Here is a 21,173-nt window from a genome sequence, read left to right as displayed (position 1 = left end):
TCCCCTTATCCTCTGATCCCTTTCACCCCAAGAGCTATATCTAACTCCTTTTTGAAAACATACAATGTTTTGGCCTCAACCACTTTCTGTGGTAGCCAATTCCACAGGCTCACCGCTCTCTGGGTGAAGAAATTTCTCCTCATCTCAGTCCTAAATGGTCTACCCCGTACCCTCAGACTGTGACCCCTGGTTCTGGACTCCCCCACCAATGGGAACATCCTTCCTGCATCTACCTTGTCTAGTTCTGTCAGTATTTTATAGGTTCCTATGAGATCCCCCCTCATTCTTCTGAACTCCAGCGAATATAATCCTAACCGACTCAATCTCTCCTCATATGTCAGTCCCACCATCCCAGGAATCAGTCTGGTAAACCTTTGCTGAAAGAACATCCTTCCTCAGATAAGGAGACCAAAACTGCACACAATATTCCAGGTGTGGTCTCACCAAGGCCCTGTATGATTGCAGCAAGACATCCCTGCTCCTGTACTCGAATCCTCTCGCTATGAAGGCCAACATACCATTTGCCTTCTTTACCGCCTGCTGCATCTGCATGCTTACCTTCAGCGACTGGTGTACGAGGACACCCAGGTCTCGTTGCACATTCCCCTCTCTCAAATTTTAGCCATTCAGATAATAATCTGCCTTCCTGTATTTGCTACCAAAGTGGATAACCTCACATTTATCCACATTATACTGCATCTGCCATGCATTTGCCCACTCACTCAGCTAGTCCAAATCACACTGAAGCATCTCTGCATCCTTCTCACAGCTCACCCTCCCACCCAGCTTTGTGTCATCTGCAAATTTGGAGACATTACATTTAATTCCTTCATCTAAATCATTAATATATATTGTGAATAGCTGGGGTCCCAGCACCGATCCCTGCGGTACCCCACAAGTCACTGCCTGCCATTTGGAAAATGACCCGTTTATTCCTACTCTTTGTTCCTGTCTGCCAACCAGTTTTCTATCCATCTCAGTACACTACCCCCAATCCCATGCGCTTTAATTTTACACGCCAATCTCTCATGTGGGACTTTGTCGAAAGCCTTCTGAAAGTCCAAATAAACTACATCCACTGGCTCCCCATCATCAACTCTACTAGTTACATTCTCGAAAAATTCCAGTAGATTTGTCAAGCATGATTTCCCTTTCGTAAATCCATGCTGACTCTGTCCGATTCTGCCACTGTTTTCCAAGTGCTCAGCTATTAAATCTTTTATAATGGACTCTAGAATTTTCCCCACTACTGATGTCAGGTTGACTGGTCTTTAATTCCCTGTTTTCTCTCTACCTCCCTTTTTAAATAGTGGGGTTACATTAGCCACCCTCCAATCTGTAGGAGCTGTTCCAGAGTCAATTGAATGGAAGATGACCACCAATGCATCCACTATTTCTAGGGCCACTTCCTTAAGTACTCTGGGATGTAGGTTGTCAGGCCCTGGGGATGTTTCAGCCTTCAATCCCATCAATTTCTCCAACATCATTTCCGTACTAATACAGATTTCTTTCAGTTCCTCCCTCTCGCTAAACCTTGTGTTCCCCAGCATTTCTGGTATGTTATTTGTGTCCTCCTTTGTGAAGACAGAACCAAAGTATGCACTTAGTTGGTCAGCCATTTCTTTGTTCCCCATTATAAATCCCCCTGTTTCTGACTGCAAGAGACCTACATTAGTCATCACCAAGCTTTTTCTCTTCCCATACCTGTAGAAACTTTTACAGTCAGTTTTTATGTTCCCCGCAAGCTTACTCCCGTACTCTATTTTCCCCTTCTTAATCAATCCCTTGGTCCTCCTTTGCTGAATTCTAAAGTGCTCCCAATCCTCAGGTCTGTTGTTTTTTCTGGCCAATTTGTATGCCTCTTCCTTGGATCTAATACTATCTCTAATTTCCCTTGTAAGCCATGGTTTGGCCACCTTTCCTATTTTACTTTTGCGCCAGACAGGAATAAACAATTGTTGCAGTTCATCCATGCGCTCTTTGAACGTTTGCCATTGCTTATCCACCATCATCCCTTTAAGTAACGTTTCCCAATTGATCATAGCCAACTCGCGCCTCATACCATTGTAGTTTCCTTTATTAAGATTCAGGACCCTAGTCTCAGAATCAACTACATCACTCTCCATCTTGATGAAGAATTCTATCATATTATGGTCGCTCATCCCCAAGGGGCCTTGCACAAATAGATTGCCAATTATTCCTTTCTCATTACACAATACCCAGTCTAGTTCTCTAGTTGGTTCCTCAACGTATTGGTCCAGAAAACCATCCCGTATACAATCCAGGAATTCCTCCTCTACGGTATTGTTACTAATTTGATTTGCCCAATCTATATGCAGATTAAAGTCACCCATAATTACAGATGTTCCTTTATTGTACGTGTCTCTAATTTCCTGTTTAGTGCCATTCCTAACATCACCACTACAGTTTGAGGGTTTATATACAACCCCCACTAACGTTTTTTGCCCCTTAGTGTTTCTCAGCTCTACCCATACAGATTCCGCATCATCGGAACTAATATCTTTCCTCATTATTGTGTTAATTTCCTTTTTAACCATCAATGCAACTCCACCGCCTTTTCCTTTTTGTCTGTCCTTCCTAAATACTGATTACCCCTGGATGTTCAGTTCCCATCCCTGGTCACCCTGCAGCCATGTCTCCACAAGCATGACCCAGACCTCCCTGTCGCTTGCCATTTCAACACTCCACCCTGCTCTCATGCCCACATGTCCGTCCTTGGCCTGCTGCAATGTTCCAGTGAAGCTCAACGCAAACTGGAGGAACAGCACCTCATCTTCTGACTAGGCACTTTACAGCCTTCCGGACTGAATATTGAGTTCAACAATTTTAGATCATGAACTCTTTCCTCCATCCCCACCCCCTTTCCGATCCCCCTTTTTTCCAATAATTTATATAGATTTTTCTTTTCCCACCTATTTCCATTATTTTTAAATGTATTTCCATCCATTGTTTTATCTCTACCTTTTAGCCTATTTTGATCCCTTTCCCACACCCCACCCCCACTAGGGCTATCTGTACCTTGCTCGTCCTGCTTTCTACCCTTAATGTCACCTATTAGCACATTCCTTAGATAATATCACCACCTTCAACACCTCTTTGTCCTTTTGCCTATGACATCTTTTGGCAATCTCCACCTATCACTGGCCCTCTATCCAGCTCTACTTGTCCCACTCCCCCTTAAACCAGCTTATATTTCACCTCGCTTCTATTTTTCCTTAGTTCTGTTGAAGAGTCATACAGACTCGAAACGTTAACTGTGTTCCTCTCCACAGATGCTGTCAGACCTGCTGAGTTTTTCCAGGTATTTTTATTTTTGTTTTTGTTTTGGATTTCCAGCATCTGCAGTTTTTTGCTTTTATTTTAATCTGGTGCCTGATTGCTGGTTGTAGTTGAAAAAGAAAGACTTGCATTTATATCATGCTTTTCACAACTTGAGGATGCCCCAAAATGTTTTACAGCCAATGAAGTACCTCTGAAATGTAATCACTGTAGAAATGTAGGCAACGTGGCAGCCAATTTGCACACAATATTATCCCACAAACAGCAATGTGATGGTGACCAGATAATCTACTTTACTGATGTTGATCGAAGGCTAAAGATTGGCCAGGACACCAGGGAGCAGTTCGTCAAATAGTGCCCTCTAATGTTCCCTCTGATTTCCCTACACTCTTCGTCCATTTGTTATGGTCCCATTAAGATTGCCACTTGCATAAATCTTAAAGGGAATCTGTTTGTCCTCTGCGAGGCACATTCACCTGCAAAACTTATGAGGGAATGTTGGTGTCATAGGATCCTTCATGTTTGCCTGAGCAAAGGGACAGAGCCTCCGTTTAACATCTCATTCAAGGGATGCACCCTCTACGGTGCAGCTCTTCCTCACTATAGCGCTTAGGGGTCTGTCTAGATTTTGCACTCAAGTCTCTGGAGTGCAATTTGAACCAAGACTCTTCCAACTCAGAGGCAAGAGTGCTAACAATGAGCCAGACAGTCCTGTTACTGACATATGTTGAAGATAAGAATAAGGGAAGCAAATGGCTTTTCAGACATAGTTTTATGCACATTTTTTAATTCTCATACAAGGAGGTGAAAATTCCCTTCACGGTCTTAATATTTTCTAATTTCTATTTTCACTTTTAGAGAGTTCCACTGCCCCTAAAAGATCCCCCTATCATCATCTGCCTGAGATGCCGTTATTTGATTTGGTAAGCATGGGATTATTTAATTCTACACAACAGAATTAATGCCTTTTATCTGTACATTGCTAGGTCACGATCTTGTGAGGAACAACAAATTATGGCAAAATATAATCTGGGTGACCCAGTTTTAGCCACTTCCTCTACAGGAAAAATAAGCAATAAGGGGAAGAATACTGCGGATGCTGGAAATCTGAAACAAAAACAAAAATTGCTGGAAAAACTCAGCAGGTCTGACAGCATCTATGGAGAGAAAGAGTTAACGTTTCAAGTCCAGATGACTCTTCTTCAGAACTAAAGAGAAGCAGAAATGTGGTAAATTATACACTGTTTAAGGGGGCGATGGGACAGATGAAGCTGGATAGGAGGCCAGTGATAGGTGGAGGCAAAGGAGAGATTGCAAAAAATGTCATAAACGAAAGGTCGAAGGGGTATTGGTGGTGGTGATGCTGGCTAAAGGAGGTGCTAATGGTGACATTAAGAGTAGAGAGCAGGATGAGCCAGTGACAGATGGCCCTAGTGGGGGTGAGGTGGGGGGAGGGGACGGTGTGGGAGCAAGGATCAAAATAGGCTAAAAGGTGGGGATAAAACAACGAATGGAAATAAATTTTAAAAATAATAAAAATAGAAATAGGTGGGGGAAAAATGTATATATAAAAATTAAAACATAAATATTTGAAAAAAGGGGATCAAAAAGGGGTGAGGATGGTGGAGAGAGTTCATTATCTGAAATCGTTGAACTCAATGTTCAGCCCGGAAGGCTGTAAAGTGCCTAGTCGGAAGATGAGGTGCTGTTCCTCCAGTTTGCATTGAGCTTCACTGGAACATTGCAGCAGGCCAAGGACGGACATGTGGGCATGAGAGCAGGGTGGCGTGTTAAAATGGCAAGCGACAGGGAGGGTCTGGGTCATGCTAATGATGGCATCAAACTCTGACCTGCATATTTAAAGAAGGACCTTCTGTTTTCTGCCTGGTGACCTTTCCGCCTGGTCAGGGCCTTCAGAAAGGGAGTGGGTTTTTGAGGGGGCAGGGTGGGGGTGGGGTAGCTCCCATGGGAGATTTTATATGCCCATTCATCGCCCAGTTTCAGCAGACAGACAGAGGTATTACCCCTTTAGTAAACTGTAGGCAATGGATAATGTTTACACTTATAAAGCACTTTATCAAGGTACCTGAAAACACTTCACACAATTATGTTTGAATTGCAGTGACTATTTTTATATAGGAAATGGAAAAGGTGTATATTATTACAGCAGTCAATCAGAAACTAATAACTTAGTACGATCAGAAAGCATACATAAAAGGTTAGTTTTGTTTATTTTTTTATCTGTCACCTATATTATTCTGAGGGGGGGAAATTGAGTGTCAACCATATTGCTGTGCTGGAGTCACATATAGGCCCGAATGGGGGATAAGGATTACAAGTTTCCTTCCCTAAAGGCCAATGGTGAACCAGTTGGAATTTTAACAACAATCTGACGGCTTTGTGGTCACTTTTTTGAACTTCTCTTCAGGGGTGAATTATCTCTTCAGACAAGGTTAAAGCTCGAAAGGGCAATCAGCTATCTGGAGCAAAAGTAATGAGCTGCCAAATCAAAGATTATGGTGATTTTTCTTTCTCTTTCATGTCTTTGAACAGAACAAAAGGAAATATAAATGAACTTACTGATACCAGCATTTGTTTAAATTTCCCGTACTTTAAAAACTGAACCCAAATTCTCAAACTGCCACAGTGTGGATTGAGCTCACTTTCTCAGTATTATTAATGCAGCAACATAGCCATTACACTATGGTACCATACCGCCTGAGTAGAACAACGTTTCTTTTTAAATTAATTCTCAGGATGTAGGCATCGCTGGCTAGGCTAGCATTTGTTGCCCAACCCAAACTGCCCTTGAGAAGGTGGTGGTGAGCTGCCTTCTTGAACCGCTGCAGTCCATGTGATGTAGGTACACCCACAGTGCTGTTAGGAAGGGAGTTCCAGGGCTTTGACCCAGCGACAGTGAAAGAACGGCGATATAGTTTGAAGTCTGGGGGAGATGGTGGCATAGTGGCAACGTCACTGCACTAGTAATCCCGAGGCCCAGGCTATTGCTCGGGGGACATAGGATTCAAAAACCACCAAGGCAGCTGGTGGAATTTAAATTCAATTAATAAATCTGGAATTGAAAGCTAGTCTCAGTAATAGTGACCATAGCCAGAATTTTGAGGTCGGCAGGCTCGGGAGTGGCCGGGAAACAGCCCACCACCCGCGAGCAGCCCCCAACTGCAATTTCACGCTGGCTCACCCTTAATTGACCCACCAGCGTGAAACACGGCTCCTCACTGATCGGGAAGGGGCAGGTGGGGGCGGCTGCCTATCGGCCGCTGGGTCCAATGGCAACCCAGCGGGCAGTTTAAAAATGGCCCAGGCAGCCCGTGGAAGGCTGCCACTGAAAAGCGTCTCCTCTGCATCTTCAGCATTCAAGTTGTGAAGTCAAGTGCGGCTGGAGACGCCAGGTGGGAGGGCAGGTCAGGTGGGCACTCAGACCCCTGCTTTTCGGTTGCATGCCTCACGGTCCTCTTGGAGGAGGTGGCTGCCTGGTGGAACACCCTGGTTCCCAGAGATGGGAGGAGGAGGCCACCGCACCTCACAAAGAGGACATGGGAGGAGGTGGCAGTGCTGGTGAGCAGCCATGACGTGGTGCGGCACACATGGGTACAGTGCGGGAAAAGGTTCAATGACCCGCTGCACTCAGGAAGGCTGAGTACTGTGTTGGAATGGGTCAGTGTGCAGAAGCGTTAAGATGTGGCCATTCCCTATGGACCTCAGGGGTGTTAGAGTCTGAGTGCCAACTGTCAACGGCGCCGGAGCTGGCCAAGGGGTGAGCCCTGGCTGCTTGGACTGAGTGCCTTGCGGCTCGAGGGCCACTACTCTGATGTGCTCTGCGAGGCGTTCCTCAGCTGGGTTTGACCAGGCTGCAATGGCACTGCAGGTAGAGAGTGGACTAATCAAAGCTCCTCTGTCCTTTCAGGAGAAGACGACCCATAACCAATTGGAGAGGTCATGGACAGGTGGAGACCCGCCCAACCTGCTGCTGCTCACCAGGTTCAGGCAGGACACCCTGGAGTTGGAGAGCTGGCACGCTCCAAGTGCAACCGGGCGTGGAGAGGCTGGAGTGTCAGACGAAGGTAAGAGTGCACTGCACAGAGGTGAGACTTTTGGCTTGTGCAACCATTCTAGTGTAGTCTCTTCATTGATGGGAGCCTTGAACCTGGAGCCCCAATTGATCATTGAAAGACGATGGCACTGTGATGCAGATCTTCATTGTCTCACCAGGGAGCCTAGCATGCACAGTGACAATGTGGTGACTTCAACTAATAACATGTCCTTGTTCTCCCTTTTAGATTCACCAGCATGCACTCGCTCTCTGGATCCTGAAGGGGCACCCCTGATGCCGGAGGACCACCGGGCTTCATTTGTACCGCGTCACACCCGCCCTCTGAACCAGGCACCAGCACAGATGCCAGCACCTCAGTGGGCCATTTGAGGTGCAGGCGGAGGCAGAGAGTGGCCAGGATGCCGGCGGCTGGAGGACTGCTGGGGACCAGGATGATGATGGGTTGAAGGCAGATGATGAGCCCCTGGAGTCGTCCATTAGGTGGCGGATGCTGGATGCCCAGTGGGATGTGCAGGAGATCTGCTGGAGATCCATGAGGGTCTGCGAGCCATGGTCTCCATTGTGGAGGAGTCCATGTGGAGCATGAGCACTGCATTGACCCTCATGGCCGAGTGCAGTGCCTCCTCCATTGAGAGAGTGGCGACTCTCATGGAGAGGCAGCTCCAGGAACAGAATCAGGGGTTCCTGGGGTTGTGCTCGGACCTGCAAATCCTCACACAGGCAATGACCTCAGGTGGTCAGTGCCAGTGTGGGAGATGGATGAGGCACCCAGTATCCCAGCTAGATGCCCGTCCATCAATGGTGGTCAGGGAGGTCCAGAGCAACCTCACTTGGTGCATGACCTGCTTGTCGTCTCTGCGGGCACCTCTCAAGGTGCTCTGGATGATGGCAGCAGCCCCTCCACCAATGACCATGGCATCTGATGAGGCTGCGATGACTGGGGAATGCCGGCAGTGGCACTGGCCGCTCCCTTCCCGGCGGGGCCAGCATAGGCTCCACTGACCAGAGGACAAAAGCCAAGGTCATCAAGGCCAACACGATAGCAGGGTCAGCAGGCTGTCTCCAATGCTGGTGCCGGTGAGCGGAGGAGCAGCAAGATGTAGCACTCAGAAACGTAAGTTAAAGGTACCATAAGCACAAGAGGGACAGTTCTTTCTGATTTTTCTGTTCATTTATGTTTGGTTTGTGTGTCTGCTGGAGTGGACATCAACACCAACAATGGTAATGTCATTATGCTTGCAAGGTGACAATAACACTAAATTTGCTTTGGTTCTGATGGCCTGTGTATGCTTCACCTTTTTTCTTTCTTGTGCAGGGTACGCCAGTATGTAATGCTGGACTTGAGTGGCTGGATACTTTATTCCACAGGCACTGAGTGGACTTTGGTTGCAAATGATAGGGTCATTTCAGACACCCGGGATGGAGGCAGCAGCTCTGGCATGAGTGGGAAGCAGATCCTTGTTAGCCTAGCTGAAGGAGCATTGGATCAAAGCGTCCCTGCCTCCCTGGAGGTTACTGAGGTCTGCACCCATGCCCTCAGCATTCTCCTCACCGTGCTCCTCATCTGACTCACCACTGGACTCATTATCTGTGGCCTGTGCAGCTATGTCAAGATCCTCCTCCTCCAGTGGGTCCCCCCCCTTGCCAGTGCCAGATTGTGGAGAGCGCGGCATGCAATCACTATCAGTGATACCTGCTCTGGGGGGTATTGTAGTGCACCCCCTGAACGGTCCAGGCATCGGAAGCGCACCTTGAGAAGATCTATGGTCCTCTCTACCACTGCCCTTGTGGAGGCATGACTCCTATTGTAACGCTTCTCTGTCTCTGTTTTTGGGTTGACGGAGAGGCGTCATGAGCCACCTCTTCAACGGATAGCCCTTGTCACCCAAAAGCCATCCATCCATCGGGCTGGAGCACTGAAGAACCTCGGCACCTGGGAGTGTCCCAGGATATAAGCATTGTCGGAGCTGCCGGAGTACCCTGCACACACTTCCAGAATCTGCATCCTGTGGTCACACACTATCTGCACGTTCATGGAGTGGAATCCCTTCCTGTTGACAACGGCACCCCGTGCAACAAGCTTAAAATCGCACGGGCAATGTAAAATACAGCTTAATTGCCTTTTTAATGGCCTCATAATTGATGTGGGGCACAGCTCAGACTCCCGCTCATGCCTCCCAAGCGAAATATTGCAGGACTACACGTTGACATTGGGACGCTCACCCGACGTCATCACATACTATTTTACTCTCGAATGTGTCAGGCGCATGCCCACATGCCAAGCGAAAAATTCTGGCCCATAAAACTATCATCAATTGTTGTAAAAACTCATCTGGTTCACTAATGCCCTTTAGGGAAGGAAATCTGCCGTCCTTACCCGGTCTGACCTACATGTGACTCCAGATCCACAGCAATGTGGTTAACACTTAACTACCCTCTGAAATGGTCTAACAAGGCACTCAGTTGAAGGGCAATTAGGGATGGGCAAAAACTGTTGGCCTTGTCAGTGACGCCCACATCCCATGAAAGAATAAAGAAATCAAAGGTCAAGATGGTATGTGGCTTGAAGAGGAACTTGTAGGTGGTGTTGCTCCCATGCATATTCTGCCCTTGTCCTTCTTGGTGGTAGAGGTTGTGGGTTTGGAAGGTGCTGTCAAAGGACCCTTGGTGAGTTGCTGCAGTGAATCTTGAAGATGGTACACGCTGCTGCCAGTGTGAGTCGGTGGTGGAGGGAGTGGATGTTGAAGATTGTGAATGGGGTTCCAATCAAGCGGGCTGCTTTGTCCTGAATGGTGCCGAGCAACTTGCGTGTTGTTGGAGCTGCACTCATCCAGGAAAGTGGGGAATATTCCATCATACACCTGACTTGTGCCTTGTAAATGGTGGACAGGCTTTGGGGAGTCAGGAAGTGAGTTACTCATCACAGAATGTGATACTTATTATAGAGCTATGAGACTATGATGCATAGTGATCCAGACAAATATTCATCTTTACAGCTTTGTTCCATTAGCAAGACAAATTAATTTTCTTATTAACTAGAGTTGTGTTCACAGCAATTAAAATTCATTCAAAGCTATTCTTGATGATAGTTATCCTTGATTCTAGCATCCCCAAAGAATATCTAATCAGTTGCATGGAACAATAGCAGTGGTGTGTGCCGGTGCTGGAGCACGCTGTACACCAGAGAGAGAAGCTGCTGCATTACAGCCCAGTGTGAAACACCAAGAGCAGAGACATTACGAGTACGTAACATTTCATATTGCTGCAGAGAGAGTTAACAATAGCAGATGTCAAATGCATATTTTTTATACATGTTTGAAAGAACTATGCAAATACTGACATTAGCAGTTTGATACAGCTGAGTGGCTTGCTAGGTCACTTCAGAGGACAGTTATGAAGCATGTGACAGGGGACCAAAACAATCGTGTACCTGCATAATTGACAACTGGGCTGGATTTTTAGTTCACATTTTCACTTGGGGAGCTCAAGTTGGGAAATATCCCTTGCATCAGGAAGAAGTGCCCCAAGTGGCTCGTTATTTTGCTCCAGGTTTGTGGAGGGGTGGGGGTGGTGCAGGTGAGGGATGGGGTCAGGCCCACCACCCCCCAAGACACAGATCAAAGGCCCACCCTTGGCCCATGCTTTGGTTCTCTGCAACTTCGTCCCAGTTGCCTTGTTAAACATTAAGCCCTCTAGCCCTCACTCCTCATACCCCCCCTCACCCCCCACCCACTCCCCATGCCCATACATGCCAACTCATGCCAAACCATGCCTCCCCACCCATCCCCATGGTTCCTTATAGCCCCATGCCAACATGCCAATTCATGCCCCCACCCATTTCCATGTCCCTGTAGAGCCCCTATGTCAGCTTAGTTTGAATACATGCCAACCCATGCCCCAACCTATCACCATGGCCCTTTAAAGCTCCAATGCCAACTTAGTGACAACTCATACCCCTCATGTCCAGCCACCAATCAGCCTTTGCTCTGGACCCTCCATGCCAACTCACCCATATCCAACGTAGGCAAACCTCAGAAGACATGCTGAGATGAAATAAAATAAAGTTCTAAATATCTATTATAGCATTCACTATATAAAAAAGCAGCCACATTCATGAAAGCCCTTTCAATACATTTAAATCCCCTCAAGTATTTAAACCCTCATAGAAACAAACATTTATATTCATAACCCCACATCAAAGACACTTAATCTTTTAATAACCTCTTAGCGCTGTTAATCAAACTGTGAACTTACAACTCAGCACTATGTTCAAATGGCCCTGCTGAGTTCGGGATTCTCACATATGAGAGTTACGTCCTGCCACTGTTTCCTGCCTGACCACTGGCAAAAGTAGAATCTGATGAAAATGGGGCACCCCACTATTTTAAATGTTCCTGGAGTCTCCATGATCTACAAAAATCTGGCCCAATGTGACTGAAATGTTGAAATGCACAAGTTTTAAGAGCATCTCTTAGAATATAAATATGTAGATAAACTGAATAATTTGATCTTAGTTCGTGTTGATCAGATGCCATCATAATATGCTTTCTTATCCTGATTACAGGGAGGTGCACAATTGGTCTAAAGATTGCAGAAGAAATAGTACAGAGCAGGCAGAGACAATTGGGCAAAAACATACCAGAGAAGAAAAGGGTCCACCTGGTCTCTGTACAAAGACTGAGGGAAGAGTTGACAGACCAATGGAGAAACCTCTTGATTTATCAGATTACAGTAAAAATAAGGGACCATCCTGGCCCACTGACAGAAGTGAACTGTCCATACAATTTGAGTCCAAGAAACCAAGAATCAAAGAGCCAGCAGGGAAGAAATACATTCATGATAATTTAGCAAGTGGAAATTCCCAGGACAATGCACGCTCTTATGAAACAGTCGCCAAGGTGATGAGTGTTGAAACATCCAGTAAAGATAAAGATAAGACACAAGTTGTGTCGAGCCCTAAAGAATTGAGTGACAATGAAGACAAAGTGTACAAGAATTTGAACATTAAGGTGTGTTATCGTGTTTTGTAATGAATAAAATATCAGTGCTATGAAATTACTGTTATCTTCATTTCTGAACATCACTGTCTAATATTACATATATCTCTTATACCAGCAAAGGAGAAAAGTCCATTGTAGATGGAAATCACGGGTTAAATACCTATGATTCTCAAAAGTTTAATGTTAATACTTGAGCCTTGTAGAATCTTTCATCACTCTGTAGATTAAATGATAAAAGTGAATTAATACAAGGAACTAGATATGAGGAAAACAATCTATTCAGTTCTGTGGTTTAGACTCTGATTTGTTTTAACTTGTTTTTCTACCTTTCCTATTTATTCCATTATTTGGTTAACCCGCCTTTCTAAGGATAAAAAGCACAAATTTGCATGATGTTAGACTAGAAATTATTATTGTCATACAAGCACTTAAAACCTTTGTCTTGGGATTCCTGTATCCACTATTTAGGAGAGACATTGAACTAATTAAAATAAAAGGGTTAACAACTGCATTGTTTGCATCCCCCTTCCCACTGCTCCACCAACATTTTCCGTGAGCTGCATCAGGGTGTCAGGCTTGGGATGTGCAGTTCAGCACATATATGGTAATCTTTAATATACACTTTCCTACTTGCTAAATACACAAACTTTTTTTGGAAAAAGTATATTAATAATAAAATATAAATGGAAAGCATGTGATGTTAATGAAAAAAAAGCATGCACACTTTTGTGATTAATATTGTAACTTTCTAGGTTTGAATTGAAGAATAGGGATGTTTTTTCTATAGAGCCGCTGTACAGAACCATAGCAACAATCACCTCAAAACCTACTGCAGCTCAGTATTTGACAGTGCTGGACCTTCCTCTCAGCTAGTTACACAAGATTGTAAGCTGTGCAGAGTGGGGAACTTTTAAGTGTAGAATAACAATTACAACCATATTGATACCACACATAACCATAAACAATTTATATACACATATACATCCTTTTAAAGTTCTCAAGGGAAACTGCCCATCACATAAACTATTTCACTTATCAGTCAATTACTAATGAGTGTATTTTACCTCATTTATGTTTTGGCACAAGCAAAGCGAAGGAGGTACATCTGTAAGTCACTTGGTAAAACAGAAATGAGTGCAGTCAAAAATTAGAATTTTTTTAATGAAGTAGGCAAATAGCTTTTACAGTTATCTGTATCCCATACAACTAAAATAAATGAAATATATTGTGCATTTTGTTACAATTTCATGGTTACTCTTCTTAGTGCGTACAATAACTAAAATGTGTATTGTGGTGTCCTATATACACTGTGCTATATGAGTTGAGATGGAGGATCAGATACTCTCCTTGCAGGCACAATATGACAGCGGTTCTAAATCCAGAGAGCCAGACGTCAATCCAAGAATTAGAATGAAACTATGTACTAAAAGACCCAGGGCCAGGAATGGTGGAAATCCAAGTGGTAAGAATATCCATCTTCCAAAACTATTAGCAATTCCTAACCTGTAACTGTAGATTCAACTTCTATTTACATATAAGGTGAGATTTTGACTGTCAGGTGTTGGGGAAATTTACTTTCTAAAGCCATCTGTGTTTTTAATGTAATTTTGAAAATAATATTGTTTATCCATGTGTGATTTGTAAGTGTATAAGTTCTTAACGTATTTTCTAAGTGAGTATCGAAGTTTACATGGCAATGGCCAATTGACAACACCGCTGTTTTCTTTATCGACCAAACAGTTAATGTATTAATAACACACACCAATGTACATTTTTTTTTAGCAGTTCAGCTTTTCCAGCAGAAAATTAAAATGAACTAAAATTGTTTTTATCAGGAATTCACTTTTCTATTGTTGTTAATAGAATGGACATGATTTATTTTAATCAGAAAGTTCCTGGCATGGTTAGAGCTTGCTCTAATTAGGCTGCCATTTAGCTGGAGTTTCTTAATCATGGGGCTTATTTATGGTTTTACATCAGTCACATTAAATAATTCAATTGAAATAATGCTCTGAAGTGTTAAATATTTTGAGAAGGCAACTACTGATTAATAAATTTGTATTTGCTTAAAAATATTCCAAAAAACCTGTAATCCTGGAGGAAGATAGCTGACCAATTATCCTCAGAGGGACCAAAGGCTGCAAGAAGCAAAAATTCATATTTGCTGTCAACTAATTTTATATATATTATAAATTGCACGGTAATATACATATTTCTTTTTTACCCTCAGTGGAAGTTCATCTCCAATTTTTGAACATGCAGCCAGATGCACATGATCTCTCTCAATGTGAGGTTAGTACAGAGGCTATATCATATAAATAGCTCAATCCACAAGTGAAGACGCCCTCAGAACTCATAAACGACAATGTTGTGAATGAGATGTAAAGGTATTCCTCAGGTTTGGCATGTCCTTGGTTGTTAAATGTATTCACAGTGTCTTCTATTTATTTTTAACAGGTTGAAATTTATAGCATAAACCAGTAGAGCAATGTTCAAATATAGAAGCCATTTTGAATGTTAACAGTGAAGACAATTGATCTACTTTATAAGCTGCTATTTTAACACCATTGTATTGAAAAAGGCAAATTTGGGAAAGATTTTTGTCTTATTTTGATACTATATAATCATGTGGGCAGAGTGCTCAGAGGAAAATCAAACTAGGAAGAATGCATACCTTTAGAACAGCCTGCCCAATTGTTTTTCCAATTAATTTAAATGATCTGAAAATCAAGTGGACTTCATTCCGAGTTTTCCCTTCACAGTTTTCCTCTATATACCTCCATTCTCATAATTATTTAATGTCCAACAGTAAAGGGGAAGATTTCCCTCACTGTTAGATGAATCATAACATTTTAAAATCCATTGCAAAGCTACCCAGCCAATGGCTTATCATCCCTTTTGGTAAAAACCTCCTTTCAATATTAGTCATGTAAAATTCCTCTTCTAAAATTGATCTTTACTTGTGGCAACATGATAAATGTGTTTTTGTTTCATGTTCCATAACAATGCATATCTATAACTTCATTAGGAATCCAAACAAAGAGGCTCTTGATGAAAGGCATTCATCATGCATTTAGCAGAAAGTTTTAAGCTCAGGCTGTTTCTCTTTAACAAGGGAGATATCAACCAGTATATAGAAATTATCAGATTGAGTCAATCTATCTTATTGCAGACGTTTTGCGCATTCAGATAAAGAGCCATAAACTTCTTATTTTTAACTACAATTCCATGCATTAGAATACTTGCATCATTGATGCATAATTACTGTTAAACATTCTGTTCCACTCTGCTTGTTTTGACACCGATCACTATACTGTGCTGTTGCCTCTACTTTTCTCTATGGATTTCTAAATCTCCCTTCACCCGAGCCCCACACCCATCTATTAATTTAAAACTCTGTCCACAGCCCTAGTTATGCAATTCACCAGGACACTGGTCCGGCCAGGTTTAAGTGGAGCCCATCCCAATGAGTATTGGTGCCGATATCCAATGAATTGACACCCCTTCATCCCACTCAATGAGCCATGCGGTTAATTCTCTAATCTGCTTGACGCTATGCCAATTGGCAAGTGACTCAGGTAACAATATAGAGATTACCTTTGATGTTCTACATTTTAATTTGGACCCTAACTCCCCAAACTCTCCCAGCAGAGCATAATTCATAGTTCTACCAATGTTATTGTTTCCTATGTGGACAACTGTGTCCCTCACTCAAAGCATGTCTCCAGCCATGAGGAGATGTCCTTAACCCTGGCACTAGCAACTTCTAGTCGCGGCTGCCAAGAGCAGTGTCTATCCCCCTAACACTACTGTCCCCTATCAGCACCATGTTCCTTCTCACTCACCCCACTTGAATGGCATCTTGTATCATGATGCCATGGTCAGTTTACTCATCTACCCTGCAGTCCTTCTCCCCATCCATACAGGTAGCAAGCACCTTAGAACCATAGAACCATAGAAAAGTTACAGCACAGAAGGAGGCCATTCGGCCTATCATGTCCGTGCCAGCCCGAGGACACCCAGGTGCCCTTTCTAATCCTACCTTCCTGCACCTGGCCCATAGCCCTGCAGCTTACAGCACTTAAGGTGCAGATCCAGGTACTTTTTAAAAGAGTTTAGAGTTTCTGCCTCTATCACCAACTTGGGCAATGAATTCCAGACACCACTACCCTCTGCGTAAAAAAGTTCTTCCTCATGTCCCCCCTACACCTTCTGCCACTTCTCTTGAATCTATGTCCCCTGGTTCTAGAATTCTCCACCAAGGGAAACAATTTTATCCTGTCCACTCTATCTATTCCCCTCATAATTTTGTATACCTCAATCAAGTCACCTCTCAGCCTTCTTTGTTCTAAGGAAAATAACCCCAACCTATCCAATCTCTCCTCGTAGCTACACTTTTCTAACCCTGGCAACATTCTTGTAAACCTCCTCTGCACTCTCTCCAGAGCTATTACGTCCTTCCTGTAACATGGTGACCAGAACTGCACACAATACTCCAGTTGTGGCCTCACCAGTATTTTATACAATTCCAACATTATATCCTTACTTTTATATTCTATACCTCTGCCAATGAATGAGAGCATTCCATATGCCTTCTTTACAAACTTGTCTACTTGAACTGCTGCCTTCAGGGACCTGTGTACTTGTACGCCAAGATCTATCACTTCATCTACCTGTCTTGGTATATTCCCATTTATTGTGTAATCCCTACAGCTGTTTGACCTCCCTAAATGTATGACCTCACACTTCTCTATGTTAAAATCCATCTGCCACTTTACCGCCCACTCCACCAACCCATCTGTATCATTTTGGAGATTATGGCTATCCTCTACATTATCCACTATTCGACCAATCTTTGTGTCATCTGCAAATTTCCCAATCGTGTCCCCCACATTCACATCCAAATCATTAATATATAACACAAACAGCAAGGGTCCCAACACCGAGCCCTGTGGAACACCACTTGAGACAACTTTCCATTCCCAAGGGCATCCATCGACCATTACCCTTTGTTTCCTGTTACAAAGCCAACCTTTTATCCAGTTTGCCATATTACCCTGAATCCCATCGGCTTTTACTTTCTTGACCAATCTGCCATGTGGGACCTTGTCAAATGCCTTGCTAAAATCCATGTACACAACATCCACTGCACTACCCTCATCAACCCTTCTTGTCACTTCCTCAAAGAATTCAGTCAAATTTGTGAAGACCTTCCTTTAACAAATCCATGCTGACCATCCCTGACTAGTCCATGCCTTTCCACATGACAGTTAATCCTATCTCTCAGGATTGATTCTACTAATTTGCTCACCATCCATGTAAGACTAACTGGCCAATAATTGTTTGGCATTTCCTTTGATCCCTTTTTAAACAATGGAACTACGTTTGCATTTCTCCAGTCCTCCAGTACCTCCCTTTTATCTAGTGAAGATTGGAAAATCATCCTCAGAGCATCTGCTATCTCCTCCCTGACTTCCTTCAGCAGCCTCGGAAACAATCCATCTGGCCCTGGTGACTTATCAACTTTCAAGGATTTCAGCCCTTCAAGGACTTCCTCTCTCTTTATGACTATCCCGTCCAATATCTCGCAGTGTTGCTCCTGGACTACTATATCTACATCCTCCCTTTCCTTTGTAAACACAAAGACAAAATATTCATTCAAAACCCTTCCCACAGCCTCTCCATCTACACACAAGTTTCCATCTTCATCTCTGATAGGTCCCACTTTTTCTTAACTAACCTTTTAGCATTAATGTATTGGTAAAGCATCTTTGGGTTATCTTTAACTTAACTTGCTAATCTTTTTCCATGCCCTTTCTTTGATTTCCTTATTTCCTTTTTTATTTCATCCCTGCACTTCCTATATTTGTCTAGGCTATCTGCAATGCTTAGTTCTTTGTGCCTATCGTACGCTTTCTTTTTCTATTTGATCTTCCCCTGTATTCCTCCAGACAACCAGGGGTATCTAGATTTGGCAGTACCACTCTTATTTTTGTAGGGGACATGTCTACTTTTTACAATTAGGATCTCGCTTTTTAGTACTTCCCACTAGTTTTCCACTGTTTTGTCCTCCAGCAGTGCTGTCCAGTCCACCTCAGCCAAGTCCCTTCTCATTTCTGCAAAATTTGCCTTCCCCCAGTTCAAGACTTTTACTCCTGCCTTATTTCTGTCCTTTTCCATGGTAATGCTAAATCTAACTGAATTGTGATCACTGTCCCTGATATGGTCGCCAACTGTCACTTCACCCACTTGCCCTTCTTCGTTCCACAAGACTAGGTCTAGAATTGCATCTCCTCTTGTTGGGTTTGTCACTAATTGGTTGAAAAAATTCTCCTGGACACACTGCATGAACTTTTCTCCCTCAGTGCCCCTTATATTGTTTGAATCCCAGTTGATATTGAGATAGTTGAAGTCTCCTACTATTATTGCCCTCCTGTTCTTACAAGCAAAAATTTGCCTACATATTTGTTCTTCTATCTCCCTTTCACTATTTGGGCGTCTGTAGTATACTCCCAGTAGTGTGATTGCCCGCTTTTTATTTCTAAGCTCAATCCATAAAGCCTCGTTTGTTGACCCATTTAGTATATCTTCTCTTCTCACAACTGGAATTGGCTCTTTAACCATTAGTGCTACCCCCACCGCCCCCCCTCCTTTTTTATCTCCTACTCTATTGTGTCTGAAGACTCTATAACCAGGGATATTAAGCGGCCAGTTTTGTCCCTCCTTTAAGCCAGGTCTCCATTATAGCAATGACATCCTGCTGCCAAGTGTCTACCTGTGCCCTTATATCATCTATCTTGTTTGTAACACTCCTTGCATTGAAGTATAAACAGTTTAACCCCATCAATTTCCCTTCCTGGACACTTTTTAAACTTTGCTTCTCCTGTAACTCCATGTCTATCACAACGTCCCTAGCTAATATCCTACCTCCATTTTTCTGATCTGAATTTGACCTATCTGATCCTGCGCCTGGGATCCCATCCCCCTGCCACACTAGTTTAAATACTTCCCAACAGAACTAGCAAAAGCCCCTGCAAGGACATTGGTCCCAGCTCTGCCTGGGTGCAGCCTGTCCGGTTTGTATAGGCCCCACCTTCCCCAGAACAGGTCCCAGTGCCTCAAGAATCTGAATCCCTCCTGGCTACACCATCTCTCCAGCCACGTGTTCATTTGGTCTATCCTCTTATTCCTGCTCTCACTAGCACTTGGAACTGGGAGTAATCCCGAGATTACTACATTTGAGGTCCGGCATTTTAATTTGTTTCCTAACTTCCTGTACTGAGCTTGCAGGTCCTCATCCCTTAGTTTACCTATGTCGTTGGTACCAATGTGTACCACTACCACTGGCTGTTTACCTTCCCTCCCCAGAATGTCCTGCAGCCGCTCCGTGACATCCTGGACCCTGGCACCAGGGAGGTAACATACCATCCTTGATTCAGGTTTGCAGCCACAGAAGCATCTGTCTGTGCCCCTAACTATTGAATCCCCTATCACTATAGCCCTGCCACTTGTTTTCCTCCCGTTCCTCTGAGCAGCAGAGCCACCCACGGTGCCGTGAACTTGGCTGTTGCTGTTTTCCCCTGAGAGGCCATCCCCCCAACAGTATCCAAAGCTGTATATCTGTTAGAGAGGGGGATGACCACAGGGGACTCCTTGCACTACCTTCCTGAGTCTTTTACTGTTCCTGATGGTCACCCATTCCCTTTCTGCCTGTGTAATCTTCATCGCTAAACGTGCTATCCACAACTTGCTCAGCATCACGGATGCTCCACAATGAGTCCATCCGCAGCTCCAGCTCTGAAATCCGGTTAGCTAGATGCTGCATTTGGACACACCTTCCGCACACATGGCCACCAGGGACGCTGGAAGCGTCCCTCATTTCCCACATCCTGCAAGAGGAGCATATCATGGGTCTAAGTTCTCCTGCCATGACATCCCTCTCGATTAAGCTAGTTACTCCCTTAAAATATATGCTAGCTCGGGGCCTTATTTACATTAGCTAGGAACCTTGTTTCTTGACTAATTATACTTGTACAGTACTACTCTATACTCTTTTTTAGCTCCTACCTCATTTAGCAATGAATTACTTTAATAGATTGAAAAAAAAACTTACCAGGATTTACTCACCAATCAGCTAGTTTTTTTAAAATCCACTTTCAGAAGAGTGTCCCTTGCAGGCCTGGTGCACTCCTGAAGGTACAGCCTCTCCCCCTCTTTCTTTTGGTTTGAGGATTAAATCTCTATCGTCTACTTCCTACCTGTAGGAAACTCGTTCGAGTTACCAACAGTCACAGATTGCAACTCTTTTCGAGTACAATCACAGTTCTTGGTTTCCGGGAGTGGGACATGAACCCACAACCCTCTGATTCAAAGGCGAGGGTGCTATGAACTTTTTTTTTTTAATTGTAAAAATATACTTTATTCATAAAAAATCTTCAATCACATTCAAAACCATTTCAAAAACAACATTACAAGGGTACAATCCAGGTTAAACTTTTACAAAATGTATCACCAGGTGCATCAGTACAAACAATATTACAATCATTTACAGCCTTTCATTTTGATCTGTACAGCCCGAGGGGCTCTAAACAGTTCCCAGTCTCTCGGTGCGCTGTGGTAGAAAGGTCTTAGACAGCGACCCTTCCCCATTGCGCCTTTGCGGCAGCTGCCCTTAAACTGATAAGAACAGATTTTTTTTTTTTTATTGTAAAAATATACTTTATTCATAAAAAATCTTCAATCACATTCAAAACCATTTCAAAAACAACATTACAAGGGTACAATCCAGGTTAAACTTT

General features: G+C 43.7%; 1 protein-coding gene across 1 annotated transcript in view; it reads left to right on the top strand.

The window, feature by feature from the left end:
- rbbp8l (retinoblastoma binding protein 8-like) overlaps positions 1-21,173 on the top strand; it is a 130,430-nt gene that overhangs the window by 64,593 nt on the left and 44,664 nt on the right. Inside the window, exons 9-13 of the mRNA XM_078555054.1 lie at positions 4,159-4,223; positions 10,481-10,617; positions 11,940-12,384; positions 13,729-13,837; positions 14,606-14,667. Coding sequence (XP_078411180.1) covers positions 4,159-4,223; positions 10,481-10,617; positions 11,940-12,384; positions 13,729-13,837; positions 14,606-14,667 — 818 coding nt within the window. The remainder of the gene's footprint in view (positions 1-4,158; positions 4,224-10,480; positions 10,618-11,939; positions 12,385-13,728; positions 13,838-14,605; positions 14,668-21,173) is intronic.

This window comes from Cetorhinus maximus, chromosome 13, assembly GCF_964194155.1.
Source record: "Cetorhinus maximus chromosome 13, sCetMax3.hap1.1, whole genome shotgun sequence".
Lineage (NCBI taxonomy): Eukaryota > Metazoa > Chordata > Chondrichthyes > Lamniformes > Cetorhinidae > Cetorhinus > Cetorhinus maximus.
Note: the sequence above shows the minus strand (reverse complement) of the source record. Positions and strands in the feature narration are given on the sequence as shown.